At 41.7% G+C, this 24,205-nt stretch overlaps 1 protein-coding gene across 2 annotated transcripts; it reads right to left on the reverse strand.

Annotated features, from left to right (window-relative positions):
- Nucleotides 1-1,429: 1,429 nt before the first annotated feature.
- On the reverse strand, nucleotides 1,430-23,288 carry LOC118365148 (nuclear body protein SP140-like protein). 2 transcript variants are annotated; one of them, XM_052490685.1, is made up of 15 exons: nucleotides 23,169-23,288; nucleotides 14,257-14,431; nucleotides 13,792-14,013; nucleotides 13,462-13,581; nucleotides 11,345-11,478; nucleotides 7,216-7,263; nucleotides 6,720-6,768; nucleotides 5,988-6,191; nucleotides 5,129-5,268; nucleotides 4,862-4,930; nucleotides 2,918-3,045; nucleotides 2,668-2,785; nucleotides 2,411-2,485; nucleotides 2,182-2,325; nucleotides 1,430-1,945 (listed from the first exon to the last, which is right to left on the reverse strand). In XM_052490685.1, the coding sequence occupies exons 1-15, from the start codon at nucleotides 23,190-23,192 to the stop codon at nucleotides 1,832-1,834; spliced, it is 1,764 nt and encodes a 587-aa protein (XP_052346645.1). In that variant the 5' UTR covers nucleotides 23,193-23,288; the 3' UTR covers nucleotides 1,430-1,831. The 2 variants fall into 2 exon arrangements, with proteins under 2 accessions (XP_052346645.1, XP_035602994.1); XM_035747101.2 differs by lacking the exon at nucleotides 23,169-23,288 and adding an exon at nucleotides 20,893-21,416.
- Between the last annotated feature and the right edge of the window lie 917 nt (nucleotides 23,289-24,205).

Here is a 24,205-nt window from a genome sequence, read left to right on the forward strand (position 1 = left end):
GTAGAGCGGGAGGGGGGAGGGAATGGGCGTGGGGTATTTGTATTTATTATTGATCCCCATTAGCTGCTGCCAAAGGCAGTTTATACAATTTTTAAAACATTACAATACTTTCACAGATTTCACAAAACACTGTGTGCCCTCAGGCCCCTACTCCACCACTTCTACATATCTACAGTACTAAATCTATGTGTATGTTAGTGTGTGTGTGTATGCATGCATGTGTCTGTGCAAATGTCTTTGTTACTTCACAGTCCCCACTGTTCCATAAGGTGTTTTTTAAATATTTTTTAAATCTAATTTAGTGGGAGGTAGGAGGGAACTGGGGTGAGCTTCAGAATGCAGGTGGTGATGGGGTTGTCTTGGGGAAGGAGGAGGGGTTTCTTGCATGCTGGTTACTAGGGTAGGTTGCTGGTGGTCTCAGTGCCATGGTTTCACCAAGCATGCCATCCATCATCTTATGAGACAGACAGATGGAGAGAGCAAGAGAATGTTGAGATAAATGGGTCTTGTAATGAGGTGTTTTGACTATGACAATGTGGTTCAAATTCACTAGCTAGCTAACCAACTAGCTAACAACTGTCACAATGTATTTGAGAGACAAGGGCTTAATGTGCAGACTAAAATATAGTTTTAATAATCCTATGATCCTTGCCCGGAAGATGCATTTTAATTTTGTGATAGCTCATACTTTCAATACAATTATCTTTCATTATAGATCATAATAGTATTTCTAAAGTGGGCAAATACTTTTGAATGTTTCTCCAGTTTTGCCTTTTGCCTCCAACACCTTCACTAGCTACTCAGCTCCGGGTGTGCGGTAGATTCTGCCTATTATCTAATAGTAGTTCTAAAGTTAAAGTTCCTGTGAGACAAGGCTGAAAAATATGCCACGTCTGTCTGATTATACAGTACCAACAATTTACACAGTACAATGGGTTTGCTGGTCGTTTTAGTTGCCAGCCGCCCATGCTGTTGAATACCCTGTATGGTCTTCTACTGGACCGCCTTCTCCCGCCTTGCCTGAAAGCAGCGGAGATGATTCGTCTTCCTCGTCAAATGACTCGAGTCTTCACTTTTCAGTGATATTCAACGACGTTAAGCACTTAATTGGCTATTGGCTCGCTCAACCATGTCTAAATAGGCTGCCTATGTGGCTGTTTTCGTCTTTCAATTAGATATAAAGACATGTTCCTACAAACCCAACATAAGCTACTATTGTAGTATTCGCATTCTCGAAGCTGTGGCTTTACAACAACCCGAAGAGAAATGTCTGCATCGTTTACCAAATGTCTGCGCAACGCTGCTGCGCAGGGGATTCGCTGCTGGCAATTGTGGTGCTGCCCAAACTGCCCTGAAGAGAGCGCTGCTGCTCAGTCTGATATTCTCCTCAACAGAACCACATTCTGGTAGGCTACACAAAGTCAAACAAGTATACCTACAGTACGTTGTACAATGTTGTATAAATTCATTAGTTTATTTTTGACAGAATCCCTGGACATAAATCTAGTATGGCTTAACCAGAAGTATGAAACCTGGAAGGTAAGGAAGTCTAAGGCTTTGCATGAAAAGTTAGCAAGCAACATTTACTGTATGAAATGCAATGTTATCACCATCATTCTATTTCAATTATTATCACACCCATTTTTGACTGGTAGAATGAATGAAATAAATTCATTAAAGGACTAGATGGAAAATAATGTACATGCATGGAAAATAAGATCTGTACAACTTGGTGTACAAGTCTGTATGAATGCTGTATAGAAGGACCAGGGCATGGTGAATATTCCCTGTTGTCTCATAGGGAGATAACAGTACAGACTTGATGAAGGCTCTACTGGCTGTTGGATGCAGCTGGATGCTGAATGTGAATGCTGAATGTACTCTTGAACTCTCTCTCAAATAGATCCTTCAATCTTTCGCCCATTTCACGGAACTCTGCATTATCCTTCAGAAAAAAAAGACAGACACATTTGTATAGAAAACATAATAAACAAACTAGAATTACAATACATACAAATCATTTAGCCTAATGCAGCTTTGTTATGGATTAAGCAAAGGCACATTGTTAAAGTGTTATTCATGCATTAGCACAAGTAAAGTTGACTAGCATAATTCCAAGACTTTCTTTCAAAATGTTAGCCCTGAGTCTTCACATTGGATACTGCAGTAATGCTGTCTTACCCTGTTAAATGTGGCACAGTTGGTGAAGATAAACATCACGTCAGACACAAAGTGTTGCACTGTTTTGTAGAGATTCTGCTGCAGCTTCTCCACAACCCTGCCCAGCCACATCGGAGTCTTTATCACACTGGTGTAGTTTCTCACCTGGCAATGAAACACAGACGGAGATATATGTGAACTTTGATAAGCACACACACACGCAGAGAGAGAGAGAACCAAGCAAACCTACATTGATGCAAGGATCTGTCACAAAGATGTTGTCCTCGTCCTCTTTGTACAGACACAGCAGGAGGTACTGGCATTCCTGTCAGAGTAAACGTGACTGGTCAGAGAGTGTTTACATTTCATCTTGAAAAATTATTTCATGTCAAGTATATAGTGATGCCTATAATGGACAGATAGACAGATAGGTTGGGTAATTGATTGATTGAAGGAAGTTGGAGGCAATTGGCCCAAATGTAGTAGTCATTAATACAGGCTCCTCACCAGTAGGTGGTCAGAGATTCGGCAGGTCAAGGCTTCCTGGTAGGTCATTTGTTTGGGGTAGCGCCACAACTGACTGGCCCCCAGAACACAGAATGTACACATCCACGTACGATTATCCCTGTGATAACACACATTTCAATAGTGCACAAATTAGCTGACAGCTAAGTTTACCTACACAGAACAGACCTCTCTTGTATCAAATGTATTTCTCTTACTCTCTCTCTCATCAACCCTCAACTACTCTTCTCACCCCAGCATAGCGTCATCCACATTAGGAAGATGACATCTCTGATGGAAGGAGCGAGGACACTTATCACAGCATATCAAGCTGCCCTGGCTTCTACAGATGAAGCAGTCGTCATCGTTATCTTGATCGTGCTGCCAAGACAGAAGAGATTGGTTAACAATCAAGCACCAACTTCATGTTTGTGTGTTAACGAATTTCGTACAGATTGGTTTCCCACACCCTCGTGTGTAAAACAAGGAGACTCCTTATCACCGATTCTGTTTGCTATGTTTATTAATGTTTATTAATTAAACAGTTAAATACTGGAGTAAGATATGTTGAAATGCGGATTATATTATTTTGATGGCAGAAACTGAACAAGACCTGCGTAAAATGTTATTATGTGCAGTCAATTGGTGCAAAAGATGGGGAATCATGATTTTAATTTATGAGATTTTTTTATGCATTTTAGAAATCCAAGTACTAAGATAAGTTTTTTAGTTTTGTGGTGGTGAAGACATTCTTGAGTTTACTAGCAATTATAAATATTTGGGTCTTTATTTTGATGACCATACTGTATGACCACCTTTCAATACGGCACATCTGCCCTGGCTGACTCAGCATGTAGAGCTTTTAGAAAAACAAAAAAACTCAAAGATATTGGTTAGGCCACATATTCCAAACTTTATCAGACGTGTGTAATGTTCTGGACTAATTCAGCAAGAGTGCGAGTTGCTAAGAGGTATTTCAAAGCAGAACTTATTCTTTAGGTGTCTACAAGTTTGCGCCTATACTGGCAATAACTGGGGACAATGGCTGGGAACCCTATGAGGTGAGATGGAAGGCGTGTATGGTGAGACTTTGGAATAGACTGATGGATATGCCAATTGCCAGAAAAGTTTTTCAATGGGATCTTTTCACTGGAGGAGCCTGGGCAACCGAAATGTCGGACCTTTTCCAGCAGTCTGACAAAACATTTGTACAAAAATCTTTTGCACTTTGTACCACGATATTGACACTTTCCTTAAATATGTGGCTGAGCGATGAGGAGAAACTTAAATGTTTTTTTGTCCATTGTGTATTTCTGTTTGCTGAATTTTTTGATAAAGACTGGAATAAAAGAAAAAGGGCAACCTATAACTACATTCTAAAAATATTTAACTCCTATATATGTCACGCCCTGGCCATAGAGAGGCTTTTATTCTCTATTTTGGTTAGGCCAGGGTGTGACTAGGGTGAGCATTCTAGTTTCTTTATTTCTATGTTTTGGCCGCGTATGGTTCTCAATCAGGGACAGCTGTCTATCGTTGTCTCTGATTGGGAATCATACTTAGGCAGCCTTTTTCCCCACCTGTGTTTTGTGGGTAGTTGTTTTCTGTATTGTTTATGCACCTTTACAGAATGTTTTTTTCTCCACTTTGTTATTTTGTTCAAGTGTTTTGGTTAATAAAGAATCATGAACACTTACCATGCTGCGTTTTTGGTCATCTCCTCATTACGACGAGAGCCGTGACAATATAGCAAAGTGCACGTGTGTGTCTGTAGGCCTGTCTCACACTTGAATCTTCTCTTTGTGCGAGATCAGGTTTAAATACCTTCTGTTGAATATCTCTTTAGTTTTTATAATTTTTACTGATCGAGGGTTAATATTATTGCTTGCATAACCTTATCTACTATGATGTACTGATTTATTTTTTCATTATTTATGCGGTGCACACTTCGCAGAACACCAGAAGAATTATCACTGAATTATTGAAATGTTTCTTATGTGTCAATTAAATCCTGTAAGGGATGGGTTGCCAACTGATGATTTCACACGAAAATGTCATTCATTCATTCCTTATACAGTAATGTTAAGAAACTTCTTGGAATTTCATTTTTACAACTGAAGCATTTGTTTAACCAATGTGATTGGCTGATTGGTAAGTGAGTGCCACCATATTCCTGAGGGTGGAGGGGGAAACTTACCCGGTCTTTGACCGTGGAGCTGCACAGCTTGCACTTACACAGGAGAGAGTGGATGTGCAAGAGCTTACTCTGAAAATTAGAAACAAACAAAGACAGTAGTAGTACTAAAAATGTTTTTGAAGAAGGGCAATCTTTTCATCACAGGTCCTTAAATACCTGCCAGACTATCTTAAGCCATTCCTAGTACAGTAGGTTGGTAAGTGCCAAACACACTTCTTTCTCTCATCTCTTTTCCTCACTCTCTCCCTGTTCTCTTTCCCTCTGTACCTCGATGAGGACGCTGAGTGGTTTCCCGTCACACTGGATGTCTTTCTTCCAGGAGGGATCTTCCAGAGCTGACCCCTCCGTCACAAACGTCATCGGGGTCATCCAGCACAGCTCCGTACGGATGCTCTTTCCACACGACCCTGGGGCAACAGAAAAGATAAGGGCAAAAGGAAAAACTCAAATTAAACCCTATTATAACCCTAGTATAAATCCAATATGGGTCACTACAACTGACTAGAGTGACATAGGGCTATGGAAAAATAACCTGTAGTGTATTAGCGACAATAGCGAAAATTGGTAATTTACATTTATTTTTACAGGGATGTTTTCATTAAAAGTGCCAGTTTTAGACAGTCAGCAAATGTTCAACCGTAGTCGTTGGGCAGTACAGACAGACAATGAGCACATACAGAGCAGAGAGCAACATATGACAACTATAACACTTAGAACGCAGACAGACAGAGCAATGACACAAAAAGCAACCAAACAAAAGACAGAAAATGAACAAACAATATCTACACACCTCACAAACTACAGACAGGTTGTGTGTTGCACAGTTACGTGTGTCTGAAGGCAGTGAGTTCCAGACATGGGAAGCTCTCACAGTGAAAGCAGTCTGACTGAAGCTGCTTTTCCTTAAGAGAACTATACAGTCACATCTCATGGCCTTGTGGATCAGCTGAAATGGGTTTTCTGCTTGATAAAAGCACTAAGTGGGGGCGGTATTTGAGGTGCAGCCAGAGAAAGAGGGTTGCCAACATGTAAAAGTGTCTCCAGTACCTCCAATAGTTTTGGAGACATGGCAATAGCTATAGGATTTTCTTAAGTTTATTAAACCTTGAGAGAATAAAATATGTACCGGATGCAAACCGATCCTTATGTAGCATTCCATTGATGGCTCCACAGGTGACTTTGAAGACACACTTTTTCACAACACCATGGCTGACTCCTGCACTGCTCTCTCCTCCAGCAGTATTTGCCTGCTCTCCTCCCTCTCCTTCCTCTCTTTCCTGCTCAGCTTCTTCTTCCTCCTCTTCCTCCTCACCATCATCCTCCTCAGATCCTGAAGTAAAGATAAACAAAGACGTTTAGGGTCAAAAACCTTATAGCAACTGTGACGACCCTCCCACTCTGTCTGCCGTATTCTCTCTTTGTTCTTGTTTCTTTATTAGGATGGCGGAGTTGGGAGGGTCGTCAGCTACATAGAAAACACCTGGGCCCGGGTGTGTCCCAGGATAAATAGACTTCTTCCACATTCATTGGGGAGACTCTCTCCATGCAGACACAGACAGATTTGGTTTGTTTGCATTGGCACCGTTCAACACCCCTAATTATCACATGTACACACGCGACCACTCACTTACACTACTGACTAAACACAAACCATTGTTAATTGTATTTACTTTACTTCAGTTAATAAATATATTTTGTTATTCTTTATCTCCATGTTGTCTCCCTTTTTGTTACGGGCTTCAAGCGGGCTTCATGACACAACAAAAACACATGGTTAGAGAGACATCATCCCCTTTACCTGATAGTCATTTTTAAAGGATTCAGAAAGATTCCATTGAGTTGTGATTGGTGTACATACCTGTAATTGAGCCCGCTGATTGGTTGGAGGAAAACAGTGCTCTCTTGGCCTAGAAAGGAGAAAATAGACAGACCCTGTTGTATAATAAACATAATAGACTCTTCTTTATCTAATATGGTAAGGTGACTTACATTCATAAACCAAATGTATTCAGATGCTATGACAATGCAGCACTTTCTTTGCATTTTCAATGGTCCCACATCTTTCCATGCCCAGTATGGTATAAGCCTCTACTTACAAAAACCGAATTGCCATGATGTGTTACCATTCTATTAATTTGTGAGGACCTGGATTATATTTGGTTGATAAAGGCATGGATACATTTTTTTATTCAGTTATTATCAAGTCATTTTTTACATAGAATGATGTGGGTGAACTGTTATATAGATATACAGTATGATGTGGATGTAGTAAGCATTTGAGGGCATTTGCACAACTAAATAGCCTAATTATATTTGTTGATCCAGATTATGTGGTATATTGATTGGTCTCATACCTGTGCACTCTTTCTTCTTTTAAAGTCTGGTGAAGTTAAATGGCCTTCCTGAGGTGGGTAGGATGGTGATGGGGGGGTAGAGAAAGGGAGACAGACATTGCTTTTTAGTGTTGAATGACATATCAGTGAAATACCTGTACAGTTAGTTTCTTTACAGAAAAACAAAAAGGGTATAATGTATAGCTATAGTTTTTAGGGGAGACCAGGGGTGGTTGTCTCACGGGTTGGTTGTCACCGTGCTAATTACTACCAATCTAAATGGCGCTGTGTAATGTTTAAGTTAAAATGTGTGAATTCTTCGACAGAACTCATTCACCTGGCCAATTCATGTCAGCACGACAAAACATTGAGGTGAGGGGAAGTTATGTTTCTCATAGGTACAAGGGGGGAAAAGTGTGATATTTCTTCGTAAATGTTTTAATTATGGGAGTATCCGTGAACAGGTACGTTTGTTGAAAAGAGGAAAGGGAGAGCTATATTTCAAACCTATTTCTGAGTCCCTAGGTCAAGCTACGTGAACTAGCATCTTAAATGATTTAGTCATTATCCCAGTTTATCGATTTACTTATGGCCCTGCCAACACCGAACGATTTTAAAAATAAAATCTATGAACAAAAAAATATTCCACTTTATTTGGAATGGTAAGCAAGGCAAAATTAAACATGCTTATTTATATAATGAATATGAATTCAGGGGGCTGAAACTATTCAATATTAAAGCATTGAACCTCTCTGTCACATGGATGATGCTGGAGAGACAAAGCAGGTAAGGGGAGTCAAACATTTAAGAAATAACGGACATGGAATGAGACAGGAACAGCGTCAGCATAAAAGAAAACAATGACAAAAAACAATCAATGCAGAAGCGGGGAACAGAGCTGGGGAACTGACAAATATAGGAGAAGTAATAACAAGTGATGGGTGAGTCAGGTGAGTCCAATATCGCTGATGCGCGTGACGAGGGAAGGCAGGTGTGCGTAATGGATGATAGGAGCGCGTAATGTTGGGCAGCCTGGCGCCCTCAAGTGCTAGGGGGAGCAGGAGCAGATGTTACAGTACCCTCCCACCTGGGAGAACCGGCCGAGACATGGGCGCTGGGCAAGCCGGGTATGGTGTGGAAGCCCAACGAACCAGCAGGAGCGTGAGAGCCTGGTGAGCCGGCTGAGGCATGGAAGCCCAACGATCCGGCTGAGGCCAGCCTTTAGCCTAGCGTATTTACTTCACACAAAGTCGGCATGAATTCAAAGCACACGCATAATTGACACTACCGGTCTGCACATGCGACCCGAATGCAGTTAATAAACCCTACAGGAAACCCCTACAGTATAGCCTCTAAAAGAAAGTGTGCCTCTTGAGCTGTCATTGTGACTCTTCAGAGAGTCACAAATTTGATATGTCTATGCACATGGGGCGGCAGGGTAGCCTAGTGGTTAGAGCGTTGGACTAGTAACCGTAAGGTTGCAAGGTACAAATCTGTCGTTCTGCCCCTGAACAGGCAGTTAACCCACTGTTCCTAGGCCGTCATTGAAAATAAGAATTTGTTCTTAACTGACTTGCCTAGTAAAATAAAGGTAAAATAAAATAAAATAAAATTCACTACATATGAGTCTCTGTTCACAGACATGAAGTCTGTTAGCCTTTTCCCTCATGCCTCTGAATTGTTATCTTCTCCTGTCCTAGAGCCTAGGCTATTTTCCTATCCAGTCCCTATCCCACTGAAACCCCAAATCCTGACTCCTGTCATGCATGAACAATTCTTAACTTAATTTGGTGACACATAAGGTTGCAATCTGAAAGCACGTCTCTCGCCTACGCATGCCAAAATACCGTTATAACATGTCCCCCTCTTCTCTGCGCTGTCTCGTACTTACTGCCCATATGAGAACTTCGGTAGAGAATGTGTGATCAACAAATGATATGAGAGTAGATATGGATATTAAGATACCTTGATATTTAAACTATTTGCACTCTTCAAAATAGTTATCCATGAGCTGATCTGGTCATCAACGAATCATCAACAAGCCAAAATATTCTGACATTCGTTTATTATTAGGTTATCTAGCAAGCTTAGCAACGATGGTCATTTGAATTCTCATTTGACTGCCATTTGTATGATTTGATGACGCTATGGTCGGGAAGTGCTCTGTGCGTCCTGAGTGCGCTCTGTGTCATGAATTAATTGAGGAACATGATAACGCTCAGAATTTATGAACGGCCTGCTTTGCAATTCACAACAATGTCATTGGCGATCAAAGACCATTCTATGAAGGTGTCACTACAGATCCGGGTTTGAATCCTGGGCTGTGTTGCAGCCAGCCGCAACCGGGAGACCCATGAGACGACACACAATTGGCCCAGCGTCGTCTGGGATTAGGGGAAGGTTTGGCCAGCTGGGATGCCCTTGTCCCATCGCGCTCTAGCGACTGTGGTGGCCGGGCGCATGCACGCTTACTTCAGGTCACCAGCTGTACGGTGTTTCCTCCGACACAGTGGTGCGACTGGCTTCCGGGTTAAGCGAGCAGTGTGTCAAGAAGCAGTATGGCTTGGCAGTTGCAGCGATGGGACAAGACTGTAACTACCAATTGGATATCACGAAATTGGGGAGAAAAAATGTGATAAAATCAATTAAAAGTTGTTTGTATGTGTGTGTCAAGGAGTCAGTGTAAGTATGTGTGAATGTGTGGGTCCAGGTCCAGGTTGTGTGCATAGAATCAGTGCAAGAGTGTTATTGCAAAAAAAAAGGGTCAATGCAGGTAGTCTGAGGGCACATGCCAATTTTTTTCAGCCTCCTCAGGGGGAAGAGGCATTGTCGTGCCTTCTTCATGACTGTGTTGGTGTGTTTGGACAATGATAGATCCTTAGTGGTGTGGACACCGAGGAACTTGAAGCTCAGGACCGGCTCCATACAGCCCTGTCGATGTGAATGGGGGTGTGCTTGGCCTTCCATTTATTGTAGTCCACGATCAGTGTCCTTTGTCTTGCTGACGTTGAAGGAGAGATTGTTGTCCTAGCACTACACTGCGAGGTCTCTGATCTCCTCCCTATAGGTTATCTCAACGACGTTGGTGATCAGGCCTACTACCGTTGTGCTGTCGGCAAACTTAATGATGGTGTTGGAGTCGTGCTTGGTCACGCAGTCGTGGGTGAACAGGGAGTACAGGAGGGGATTAAGCACACTCCCCTGAGGTGCCCTGGTCTTTAGGGTCAGCGTTGCAGATGTGTTGTTGCCTACCCTTACCACCTGGGCCCGTCCATCAGGAAGTCCAAGATCCAGTTGCAGAGGGAGGTGTTCAGTCCCAGGGTACCTAGCTTAGTGATGAGTTTCGAGGGTACTATGGTGTCGAACTCTGAGCTGTAGTCAATGAACAGCATTCTCAAGTAGGTGTTCCTTTTGTCCAAGTGGGAAAGGGCAGTGTGGAGTGCGATTGAGACTGCGATTGAGACATCTGTGGATCTGTTGCGGTGGTATGCGAATTGGAGTGGGTCCAGGGTGTCTGGGATGATGGTGTTGATGTGATCCATGACCAGCCTTTCAAAGCATTTCATGGCTACAGATGTGAGTTCTACTGGGCGATAGTCATTTAGACAGGTTACCTTGGCGTTCTTGGGCACAGGGACTATGATGGTCTGATTGAAGATACGTAGGTATTACAGACTGGGTCAGGGAGAGGTTGAAAATGTCAGTGAACACACTTGCCAGCTGGTCAGTGCAAGCTCTGAGTACGCACCCTGTGGCCTTGGGAATGTTAACCTGTTTAATGCTCTTACAGTGACTCCATGTTGGAATTATATATGAAGATAAAAAGGGTCAGTCCACATTTCAACCCAAGACCTCTGTGTTTCTCCTAATATTGAAAATAGTTTTGTAAGATATACTGGTGCTGAGAAATACACACAAGAGTATAAAGTGTGACAACCAACCCGTCTCCCCTATATGATATTGTATATGATACAGACTATATGATACAGACCTATATATATATCCCAGAGTGTAGTGTATGGCAACATTGTCCATAGGCCTGATTAGAGTATGAAAAGTGACCAAGCTGTTCAACTTTCCTGTGTTATCACGTCTGGTTGAATTGTGTTTTTAAATGGTCAAATAAATTAGATAAAAATATATGCTGTACCTGGATCAGTTTTTCCAGAGTGGTGTCTCTACAGCGGATACTGTACTTCCAGTTCTTACAGCTCTTCTTCCCCCCAAACTCCTCAAAGCCACTTGGGGTGAACCAGCGACCCTGGACCACAATGCACTTCTCCCCTGAGACAAACCAATAAGGAAGTCAGACATCAACCAGGAACCCTGAACCACAATGCACCTCTCCCCTGAGACAATCCAATGAGGAAGTCAGACATCATACACACCACCACAAATTAAAACCATGCAAAGTCAAATAGACTGTGGTACACATGTGCCTGACAGTGATTGAAACCTGGGTCTCCTACACATCACAATACTGTGTTAACCCACTAAAGGCTATGCACTAGATCTGTGCCCGTATTCACAAAGGGTCTCAGAGTGGAACATTTATTGTAAGTGCTGATGGGTAAAAAATAAACGCTATCCTTAATCATAAAAGTCACACCTAATCAACAGATTTTTAGGACACCTGTCCTAACAAGTTAAGAGTTACCAGCAGGTGTCTTGATAATAGAAAACATGCAGCGAGTCAGTGGTTCCTGCGCCACATGCAATTACTTTGGAGTTGTTAAAATAATGTTTTGATATTTCTGCTGTATATGATCAATCCATAAATGATCTAGACCTACTGTACATGTAACAGTATCTCTTGAGCATTTGACAATGATTTCACATGAGGCCAATTCCACAAGTATATGCCTAAATACTTATAAACACTAGGCTAATAAATAAACAAGTTTTTCTTTTGATTATTTATTTATTCACATCATGTCAATTTCAAGTTATCCAACATCACTTTGTTAAAAAATCTGTTTAAATTGGATGCCTATAAATTGGGCAATTGATGGCATCTACAGCTTATGTTAAATTTGATTGTGTTCGATGAAAAAGATAGACCTTTCAAACATTGTTTACAACGTTGTATGCAACATTATCTGCAAGTGACTTGATGCCTTGTTGTCACGAACCTTGCCGAAGATGGTGCCTCTTCCTGTTCGGGCGGTGCTCGGCGGTCGTCGTCGCCGGCCTATTAGCTACCATCGATTCCCTTTCCGTTTGTTTTGGGTTATTGGGTAATTGGGCACACCTGTTTTGCATTAGGGTTTGTTTGTAGGGTATTTAAGGGCACTAGCCCCGCTGGGTATTTGTGCGGGCTTGTTTGTGTTACTCTGTGTTTGATGGTGTGAGTTATTCGTGTATTTATTCTCCGGACTATTTTGTCCTGTTGTTTGGACTGGCAACTTATATACATACGCCCTGTGTGTTGGCGTGACTGTTTTGTTTCGCTGGGGAATAAATTTGAAAGAAAAACTGAACCCTGCTCTCTGCGCCTGATTCCACCCACCACTCCTAGTTAATCGTAACACTTGTGTGCCAAAGCGATTCAGAGTTGTTAAATGGGAGTGACGAGAGTTTTGATATAACGGTAATATTGTCAAAATTCCGCTTTAAACAACCATCAGAATTGGTTAAAAAAAAATATGCATGCCAACATATTAGAGTAGGCAACAGTGGATGCTGTTGAGGGGAGGACGGCTCATAATAATGGCTGAACGGATGGAAACCATGTGTTTGATGTTTTTAATACCATTCCAATCATCCCACTCCAGCCATTACCATGAGCCTGTTCTCCCCAATTAAGATGCCACCAACCTCCTGTGGTAGGCAATGTGATCGTGCCAGGTGAAAATGATATCCAACTTTTTACCATTGCAACATTTGATGTAGGCTACAGTCACATTCACCATGGTTGCGTGTTACCTATAGAGTTAACAGGCAAGGACTGACCATCCATGCTATTAACAATATAGCATTAACCATGTTTTGAGGGTATACGTAATTTGTTTACATGTACTTTGTTTACAAACATTGGAGTAAAACAAGCGTATACAGCATTTGGTTCTGATGGGGTAAAACAGTTGAACTAAGTTCATGAGTTATATTCTTCAAGAATCAATGGGCACATATCATAAATGTGTAAGTCCAAAAATGGATGTAGCAACTGCAGATTGCCACTTTTAAGGTCTCAGGCAAGGTTATTCAGCCAAACCACATCCATCATTACACACAAACACATCATATAAAGTCCTTGTTATGACCTACCTTTGGCCAGCTTGTCCCTGTTGAGCATGCCTTCTTTGTCCCCACAGGTGACTGGGAGCTGGCTCTTGTAGATTGGCCAGGTCCAGATGTCAGCTTTCTCCCCCTTCCTGAAAGGAGAGCCTGCATGGGGACACATTGGGGACAGTCATTAATGTTGAAATAAAAAATGAATATATTTCACCCCGCCAAAACAATAAACCTACTTCCTACCCTATGAATTCAAGAGTCAATATTTACTCAAGAAAATGTCTGTTTGAAGTTAGAGGTACTTTAGACTTTCCTACTCAAAGCCTGCTCTTTTACCCCAGGGAACATAAGCCGGGGACTCACAGTATTTGAGCCTCTGGACTTTCCTCTTCTGACTGGGGGTGGACTGGGTGGATGTGCTGGGCTGCTCCTCCTCCGCACTCGCACTTCTCTTTTTCTGTTTCCTCTTTTTCCTTCCTGTCTTCTCCTCCTCCTCCTCGCCTCCTTCTGCTGAAGCCTTCTTCTTATCCTCCTCCTCTTCCTTCTCCACCTTCTCTGGCAGTTTCTCATAGAATGTGAACGACCCTACAAGGGATTGGTGGCAACATTGAGCAAACCATGCAACCTAATTCATGTACACCTAATAAATTATTATTAGAAATACAAATTAGACAGGGCTTTGAACCTCAACTTCAAAGTATCCACCATTGAGACTACATTTATATTATACTATGAGTTAGAATTATATATAGATATTAGCCTATCCATACAAATGCCATAATAAGGCCATAATAAGAGAGTAATAAGAGTGAAGGCTCCAGAACTGACCGTCCAGCAGGCGGTTTCGTAGCAGGCGTAACGTGGGGTACTGCTGCAGGAGGTGATCCCTGAACACACAGTTCCAGAACAGCTTGATGCTGTCGGGCCTCTCTGCCTCCACCCAGTCCAACACCCGGTACACACCCTTCTCCCTCAGCTCCTTACTCCTAATCAAAATCAGCTTCTGCAGGAGGGGTCAAATACAAAACCATGGTCCAATTTGTGGGGGTTAACACATTTTGGCTGGAGTAGAGTGATAGACTTGATTCTCTAGAAGCAACTACCATCCCAATCAGTTCATGTGACAGACAGGAATTCATGGACATATTACTAATCAATGATCATCAACTCCAATGTCCACTCTGACAATAACATTCAAAGACGTGTTATTTCTATTTTTTGTACCCAGATAGTAATAGGAGAGTGAATGGTCTTAGTGTACATAGTACACTCTTAGAATTAGTGTTGAACCGATGAACCCTGGAGAACCTCAAGGAACCTCTAGCGGTCAAACCGGGAAATGATTACAATCGTTTTCAAATCAAATCAAACCAAAAAAAAATTGTCACATGCGCCGAATACAACGGGTATAGACCTTGTTCTCCAAATAGAATTTTAGAGTTTTTAAATTGTATAGAAATGCAGTAAATTAGCTTCAACTTTTTTTTTTATGTCAAAAACTCAGATCCTGGCTATGGCCCTTCACATCAGCTCCAGTACTCCTACAAACCGGGTCTATACACTAGTCCCAATACTAATATAAACTGGATCTACACCTACATATCTCAGCACAAATACCCATATGAACCAGGTTCGATACTCTGATAAACGAGGTACAAATCAAATCAAATGTTATTTGTCACATACACATGGTTAGCAGATGTTAGTGCGAGTGTAGCGGAATGCTTGTGCTTCTAGTTCCGACCATGCAGTAATAACCAACAAGTAATCTAGCTAACAATTCCAAAACTACTACCTTATTACAAGTGTAAGGGGATAAAGAATATGTACATAAAGATATATGAATGAGTGATGGTACAGAGCGGCATAGGCAGGATACAGTAGATGGTATTGAGTGCAGTATATACATATGAGATGAGTATGTAAACAAAGTGGCATATTTAAAGTGGCTAGTGATACATGTATTACATAAGGATGCAGTAGATGATATAGAGTACAGTATATACATATACATATGAGATGAATAATGTAGGGTATGTAAACATTATATTAGGTAGCATTGTTTAAAGTGGCTAGTGATATATTTTACATCATTTCCCATCAATTCCCATTATTAAAGTGGCTGGAGTTGAGTCAGTGTGTTGGCAGCAGCCACTCAATGTTAGTGGTGGCTGTTTAACAGTCTGATGGCCTTGAGATAGAAGCTGTTTTTCAGTCTCTCGGTCCCAGCTTTGATGCACCTGTACTGACCTCGCCTTCTGGATGATAGCGGGGTGAACAGGCAGTGGCTCGGGTGGTTGTTGTCCTTGATGAGCTTTATGGCCTTCCTGTGACATCGGGTAGTGTAGGTGTCCTGGAGGGCAGGTAGTTTGCCCCGGTGATGCGTTGTGCAGACCTCACTACCCTCTGGAGAGCCTTACGGTTGTGGGCGGAGCAGTTGCCGTACCAGGCGGTGATACAGCCCGACAGGATGCTCTCGATTGTGCATCTGTAGAAGTTTGTGAGTGCTTTTGGTGACAAGCCAAATTTCTTCAGCCTCCTGAGGTTGAAGAGGCGCTGCTGCGCCTTCTTCACGATGCTGTCTGTGTGGGTGGACCAATTCATTTTGTCTGTGATGTGTACGCCGAGGAACTTAAAACTTACTACCCTCTCCACTACTGTTCCATCGATGTGGATAGGGGGGTGTTCCCTCTGCTGTTTCCTGAAGTCCACAATCATCTCCTTAGTTTTGTTGACGTTGAGTGTGAGGTTATTTTCCTGACACCATACTCCGAGGGCCCTCACCTCCTCCCTATAAGCCATCTCGTCGTTGTTGGTAATCAAGCCTACCACTGTTGTGTCGTCCGCAAACTTGATGATTGAGTTGGAGGCGTGCGTGGCCACGCAGTCGTGGATGAACAGGGAGTACAGGAGAGGGCTCAGAACGCACCCTTGTGGGGCCCCAGTGTTGAGGATCAGCGGGGTGGAGATGTTGTTGCCTACCCTCACCACCTGGGGGCGGCCCGTCAGGAAGTCCAGTACCCAGTTGCACAGGGCGGGGTCGAGACCCAGGGTCTCGAGCTTGATGACGAGCTTGGCGGGCACTATGGTGTTAAATGCCAAGCTGTAGTCGATGAACAGCATTCTCACATAGGTATTCCTCTTGTCCAGATGGGTTAGGGCAGTGTGCAGTGTGGTTGAGATTGCATCGTCTGTGGACCTATTTGGGCGGTAAGCAAATTGGAGTGGGTCTAGGGTGTCAGGTAGGGTGGAGGTGATATGGTCCTTGACTAGTCACTCAAAGCACTTCATGATGACGGAAGTGAGTGCTACGGGGCGGGGCGGTAGTCGTTTAGCTCAGTTACCTTAGCTTTCTTGGGAACAGGAACAATGGTGGCCCTCTTGAAGCATGTGGGAACAACAGACTGGGGATTGATTGAATATGTCCGTAAACACACCAGCCAGCTGGTCTGCGCATGCTCTGAGGGCGCGGCTGGGGATGCCGTCTGGGCCTGCAGCCTTGCGAGGGTTGACACGTTTAAATGTTTTCCTCACGTCGGCTGCAGTGAAGGAGAGTCCGCATGTTTTAGTTGCGGGCAGTGTCAGTGGCACTGTATTGTCCTCAAAGCGGGCAAAAAAGTTATTTAGTCTGCCTGGGAGCAAGACATCCTGGTCCGTGACGGTGCTGGTTTTCTTTTTGTAATCCGTGATTGACTGTAGACCCTGCCACATACCTCTTGTGTCTGAGCCGTTGAATTGAGATTCTACTTTGTCTCTATACTGACGCTTAGCTTGTTTGATTGCCTTGCGGAGTGAATAGTTACACTGTTTGTATTCGGTCATGTTTCCAGTCACCTTGCCCTGATTAAAAGCAGTGGTTCGCGCTTTCAGTTTCACGCGAATGCTGCCATCAATCCACGGTTTCTGGTTTGGGAATATTTTAATCGTTGCTATGGGAACGACATCTTCAACGCACATTCTAATGAACTCGCTCACCGAATCAGCGTATTCGTCAATATTGTTGTCTGACGCAATACGAAACATATCCCAGTCCACGTGATAGAAGCAGTCTTGGAGTGTGGAATCAGATTGGTCGGACCAGCGTTGAACAGACCTCAGCGTGGGAGCTTCTTGTTTTAGTTTCTGTCTGTAGGCAGGGATCAACAAAATGGAGTCATGGTCAGCTTTTCCGAAAAGAGGGCGGGGCAGGGCCTTATATGCGTCGCGGAAGTTGGAATAGCAATGATCCAAGGTTTTTCCAGCCCTGGTTGCGCAATCGATATGCTGATAAAATTTAGGGAGTCTTGTTTTCACATTAGCCTTGTTAAAATCCCCAGCTACAATGAATGCAGCCTCCGGATATATGGATTCCAGTTTGCAAAGAGTCAAATAAAGTTTGCTCAGAGCCATCGATGTGTCTGCTTGGGGGGGAATATATACAGCTGTGATTATAATCGAAGAGAATTCCCTTGGTAGATAATGCGGTCTACATTTGATTGTGAGGAATTCTAAATCAGGTGAACAAAAGGACTTGAGTTCCTGTATGTTGTTGTGGCCACACCACGTCACGTTAACCATAAAGCATATGCCCCCGCCCCTCTTCTTACCAGAAAGATGTTTGTTTCTGTCGGCGCGATGCGTGGAGAAACCAGCTGGCTGCACCGTCTCCGCGAGCGTCTCTCCAGTGAGCCATGTTTCCGTGAAGCAAAGAACGTTACAGTCTCTGATGTCCCTCTGGAATGCTACCCTTGCTCGGATTTCATCAACCTTGTTGTCAAGAGACTGGACATTGGCGAGGAGAATGCTAGGGAGTGGTGCACGATGTGCCCGTCTCCGGAGTCTGACCAGAAGACCGCTTCGCTTTTCCCCTTTTTCGAAGTCGTTTTTTGGGGTCGCCGGCTGGGATCCATTCCGTGGTCCTGGGTGAAAGGCAGAACACAGGATCCACTTCGCGAAAGTCATATTCTTGGTCGTACCGATGGTGTGTTGACGCTGCTCTTATGTTCAGTAGTTCTTCTCGACTGTATGTAATGAAACCTAAGATGACCTGGGGTACCAATGTAAGAAATAACACGTAAAAAAACACAAAACTGCATAGCGAAGCGGCAATCTCTGTCGGCGCTTTCACCAAAATGTGCTGAAAAACGGATGTTCATTATCAGTTCACAATGCACATTAGTGACATCTGCTGGTTAACAATAAACAGCAGCGTATGATTATCAGAGAGACGTTGTTTTAATCCACTGCTATCATCTGAACTCTGTGGCGCGGAGGTAGATTGTGGCATCAGTTGGAATACCAGCTTCGCATCTTTACTGTTTTTCAAAAACTGAATCTATGGCATTATTTAAGATGCTTAAGACAGAAATGTATACTATACTAAATAAATACAAATATTTGAACAGCGCAGAAAGTGTTTCACATAAAACCATTTTCAAAATAGTGTGCCTTCAACAGGATTCCAACTCATACCCTCACAACCCTGAATGTTCTCTACTCTAACAGGTAAGCTGCCAGGCAGCTGACATTTTTTGTTCAAAATCCGAACTATATTTGAAAGTACGTGTCTAGTACAGGTCGTGTTTGAAAGCAGCTTGGAATTAAAGACGGCACCAGAACCACAGAGAAATCAGTGGGATTTCATTTTTTGTAACACGCAATCTGAAAAAGCATGTGATGAGATGAAGCTTCGGACGTCATTGATGACGCACCCGTGAAAAAGTGATACGCACATCAGCAAACTACTTCGAAGTAGCTGCTTAGCGATTTCGGCACATGCCTCAGAGCTCCGGTATCAAACGTAACATTATAAAACACCAAATATTCATTCTTTAGGGGAGAGTGGGGTAAGTTGAGCATTTTTTTAAAATTCAGCACCACTCCATCAAAGGAAATATAGTGTTCTTTCTAACAAATATATCTACATATATTTCAGGATGTTGTGTATCCCCGGAAATAATCAGAATTCAGGAAAACATTACAATTTTGAAAACATCGCTAGTCACAAAAAAAGTGGTCTCTTGGCACAATTTACGAGGTAAGGTGAGCTGCGGAACAGGGTAAGTTAAGCCTCCTAAAAATGTCTACTGAATTAAATATTGCCACTACCTTTTTAAAACCATGTCAATCTTTATTTCCCAAACACAATTCGCAATCACTTTTTGTCTTTTAATAATATGAATGATCTTTTAACACAGGTTTAACACCTAACAAACACTTTTTAAAAACACTTTTAGCATAGGCCAGGCCCTATTGTTGCCTCATATGCCAGCACTAATGCCTTGCATTACACCTGGGAAGAAAACACTTCAATTTGCTCAACTTGCCATTGGCTCAACTTACCCGATGGGAAACATTTTGACTATATTAGCCCACACAGCTACAAGGATGCACTTTTATGCTAGGTTTAGGATCTCATATTGAAGCTTATAGAGACTCCAACTGATATACAGAACAATCTTATAATGATCTACTTTGGTTCAGATAAAAGCACCATGATACCCAATAAATGTATTTGACTTGGTGAAAATCTGTTTTTTGGAAACAACTTGCTTACTTACCACTTTCTTCCTTTACTAACACCATCAGATGATGACCTCTTCCTAAGTACTTGGTAAAATCTTTCACCAATCACTTGTAATTACAGTAAAATACTATGAAATTCAAACCCTCACCTCAATAAATGTAATTCATTCATCCAATCATTAATTCCTTTCGATGATGGTAGCATTTACAGTATAGGCCTAATACAGTACATTTTACGGTATTGTACTGTGTCATTACACAGTACTTGCTATGATACTATATTTATATTACAGTAGGTGTACTTTAATATTAAATACAACATTTTACTTGCCACCGAGCTGTATATAATTTACTCTCAAATTCATGATGACCCCTTCAAAGTAAATTAAGGCACATAGCCTATTTTTTTTTAAATAATTAACTAGGCAAGTCAGTTAAGAACACATTCTTATTTACAATGACTGCCTACACAGACCAAACCTGGATGAGGCTGAGCCAATTGTGCCGCCCTATGGGACTCCCAAACACGGCCAGTTGTGATATAGCCTGGAATCGAACCAGGGTGTCTGTAGTGATGCCTTTAGACCTCTGCACCACTAGGGAGTTAATGTAAACTAGACCCCTTAAACATTAAACTAAATATGAAAACATTTCAACAATCAAGTTGTTTTTTTAAGCTGTTGAATACAGACTTCTGGTGTAAAAGTAGGTCTAAACCTTGGAGATTTATCCTTGTCTTGTGACCATTTTGAGAAATCTAAATGAAACTTCTCTGAATCATACTTCACATTAATAATGCATAATATATGACTTATTTGTTAAGTACAGTTTTAATTTATTTCAAGCCTGTAAAGTAGGTCCTACAAAAGTTTGTTTCGGTATTGTGACCGATGGGATTAAATTGAGCCTTTGATTGGGCGGTTTTGTCTATAGAAATTTGGCACTCTCTACTGCTCTCACCTTGTACATGTTCTCCGGAATGAGGTGGTGGTCACGCAGCTGGTTAAGAAAGGTGTGTGGTTGCACCATGCACGACATCTCTGTCCTACTACAGCGTAAAAACTGCAGTAACTGCTTATCTGTCAGAAAAGCCAACGTGTCCATTGGCGCCGATCGTAACTGTAGTTCACCTCTTCAATTCAGTTTTCTTTGTTGAAAAAAATCCAATATTTACCAGGTCACTGAATATATTATAACAGTTTAATGATTAATGAACAGGTTAAAATTGGGTTGCACGTATAGATTCATAAATGAAAGTATGATTTCAATTTCAGGCCCAGGGTGGAACGATAGACGCGCAAAAGCAATCGAGAGGAAAATAGGCTACATTCCAGTTTGGACGATAGACGTAATCAAAAAAAGTTTTCAGTTGTAGGCCTACAGCATGTTGCTATTGTTATTTTCGAAGATAAAATAGATCTCCCGCCTGCACTGAAACCCACTTCAAATGACGTTTGGAAAGTGAAAATGCTCATGTGACCGGCCGATCCCGGCCGCCATAGGCGAGACCACAAAATTGCCGCCCCTTATCAGAATAGTCCCAGTAAGCAAAATGACGTTAAAAAGACGTCTACAATACGTATTTTCAAAATGTCGAAGTTAGGTTCATTGTAGGTTCTGAATGAAAGGTGAAAATACGTATTTTCCAGATATTGAAATCAGGTTCAAATCAAAATGTATTTGTCACGTGCGCCGAATACAGACCATACAGTGAAATGCTTACTTACAAGCCCTTAACCAACAGTGCAGTTTTTAAGTAAAAAATAGATATTCGGGTAAACGATAGATAAGTAAAGAAAGAAAAAAAACAGTCAAAAATAACAGTAGCGAGGCTATATACAGGTGGTACCGGTACAGAGTCAATGTGCGGGTGCACTGGTTACTCGGGCTATTTGAGGTAATATGTACATGTAGGATTAGTTAAAGTGACTATGCATAGATGATCAACAGAGAGTAGCAGCAGCATAAAAGAGGGGTTGGCGGGTGGTTAATTTTCGGGTTCTGAATGACAGTTGAAAATACATTATTTTTTATACGTCTACATTTGAGCCAAATCAAGGCTGGTCCAGATGGCACCAAAAAAGACAACTGGACAAGACCAAAAAAAGTAATCCAAAAGGCATCAGTGTCGATCAGTGCTTACTGAGGTATAGCTTATAGTGTCACCTGAAATTTCATTTTAGGAATGCTTATCTATGTGGTAGGCTCACCATTTGTAAAACACACAAAAAAGACTGCAGGTCCGGACAAGAACAACAAAAAAAGACGTCAAGAAGACGTTGGCCCGTGCTCACTGGGGTGTAAAGCCCACCATGTCCACAAGCAATGGAATTTTATGAATGCCCATTGATATGGTAAACCCACAGTTTGTAAAGCAGGCCTTTGCATTGGCTTTATTAGTCGAAGCGATATTTAAACTCTGAATATCAGCTACTCAACTAATCCTGAGCCTATTTGCAATGTGTTGACACTGCGGGAAATGCAGAAGTATTTCCTTTTTCAATAAAAAAAATATATGGATACAAACTTGAAACCACTGAGCATGACAATTTAGCCCATGGGATGAAACTAATGGACAGCAGTTGTGAGTTGCCTAACGGTCCAATCCATATGGTCAATTTGACTTTTACCTGTCCTATTTTTAGGACATGTTGTTTGTTAACATGTCAGCGCATGTTTTATTTGATTGAGCGCCATTTTGGTTAGGCTATTTGATCGAAGAAACCTAATGTAAAAAGTTTCCATCTCATTGCAGTTTCATACACTATCACCGGCCTGTAGGCTACAGAAAAGGACACATACTCATTCTACCATATGCTATATCTGCTACACGATTTATGTTAAATTCGTTTTTTGCGTCTCCATCAGCACCCTGGAGATGCAGGCTGGGAATGGATAAGATAAATATTTTGCATCCCTGCCTTTGACAAAGTGGACATTGCTTATCACATGGCGGCAGCAGCCATAATAATGATACAAAGTTTGCCCCCCTTTATTTCAGAAGGGCACTGGGTAGAAGTTGCCCATAGGGGCAAATCTAGGATCAGTTTTACCATCTCCAAATAATCACCAGAAAACACCACAAAACTGACTTTAGATCAGTGTCGATAGAACATTACCGACTCCGGCAGAAGTACTTTCACGCTCTCCAAAAAAAAAACCCGGAGAGAAGTTATCGGGCACCCTGATCTACAATGATCTACAAAGAAATAGGATAACTTTAAGCTATACTTCACCTTCTGATAGAGAGAAATTGTCATTGTTTTTGGGCAGAATTATGTGAGGTTTTATGTGTTGTTGGAGGTACAACTTGGTCAGTTTAGCTTAAAAAAAAATTCTGCCGTGTCAATCTGCCGCCATAGACCCAATGAGCGGGTCGTCAGGTTTCAGACGTCCCTCCCATAAACAGAGCAATACAATCGCACACTCAATTCGTACAAATATGTTTTTAAAAGTATTTCAGCAGATTTGGTGCATTTTATTTGTTTTTTTTGTGTGGCTTAATTCGTGTGAAAATATTCTTTTTTGCGTGACTTCATTCTGAGGAAAATACATTTTTGGGGGGCAAACTTCAGAACAATCTTATGAAAGTTATTAGAGCAATGGTGTTCTACACTGCCTTTTTTGTGTGTCCCACATTATTTATATAAAAACGTGTTATTAACAACCCAATATTGTTAATCAACCAGGTTGTCACAGAAATAATTATAATATAATAGTAGCCTTACAATGTTTTTTATTTTATTACACCCAGTACCGTTTTCTATGCCTGTTTTCGCTTAATACTTTGTGATACTGGTGCGCTTGTAGACAGAAAGGTCATTGTTTTTGTGGTATCGATGAAGGTATTTTATTGGGGAATGGGGATCCATTTTTATGATGGGAAATTATTATACACACACCCGCACACAAACACTTACACACATATAAACACACTTTGTTAGTGCTCATGTTATAGCCAACTCTTGACTTTTGTATGAATTCTTTTTTTATTAAATATTTGTATCAAGTGGTCATGTATTCATTATCTTTAACTGTTTGTAGTTTGCATGTTTCAGTAATGATTAACATGCTTATATTTAGCATTTTTATACATATTCTGTATTTCCACTAAAGAAAGCAATAATTAATCAACACACATACATCACAGCCCTATAATAATGATGCAAGTTATTTCAGCTTTAAAAGGGTTGGGCAAAGAGGTATAAGAGAGTCTGACATATAACCCCTAACTTGAGTTCAGTCATCACGAAAGAGATCCAAGAGGGGCCTA

This window comes from Oncorhynchus keta, chromosome 32, assembly GCF_023373465.1.
Source record: "Oncorhynchus keta strain PuntledgeMale-10-30-2019 chromosome 32, Oket_V2, whole genome shotgun sequence".
Taxonomy (NCBI): domain Eukaryota; kingdom Metazoa; phylum Chordata; class Actinopteri; order Salmoniformes; family Salmonidae; genus Oncorhynchus; species Oncorhynchus keta.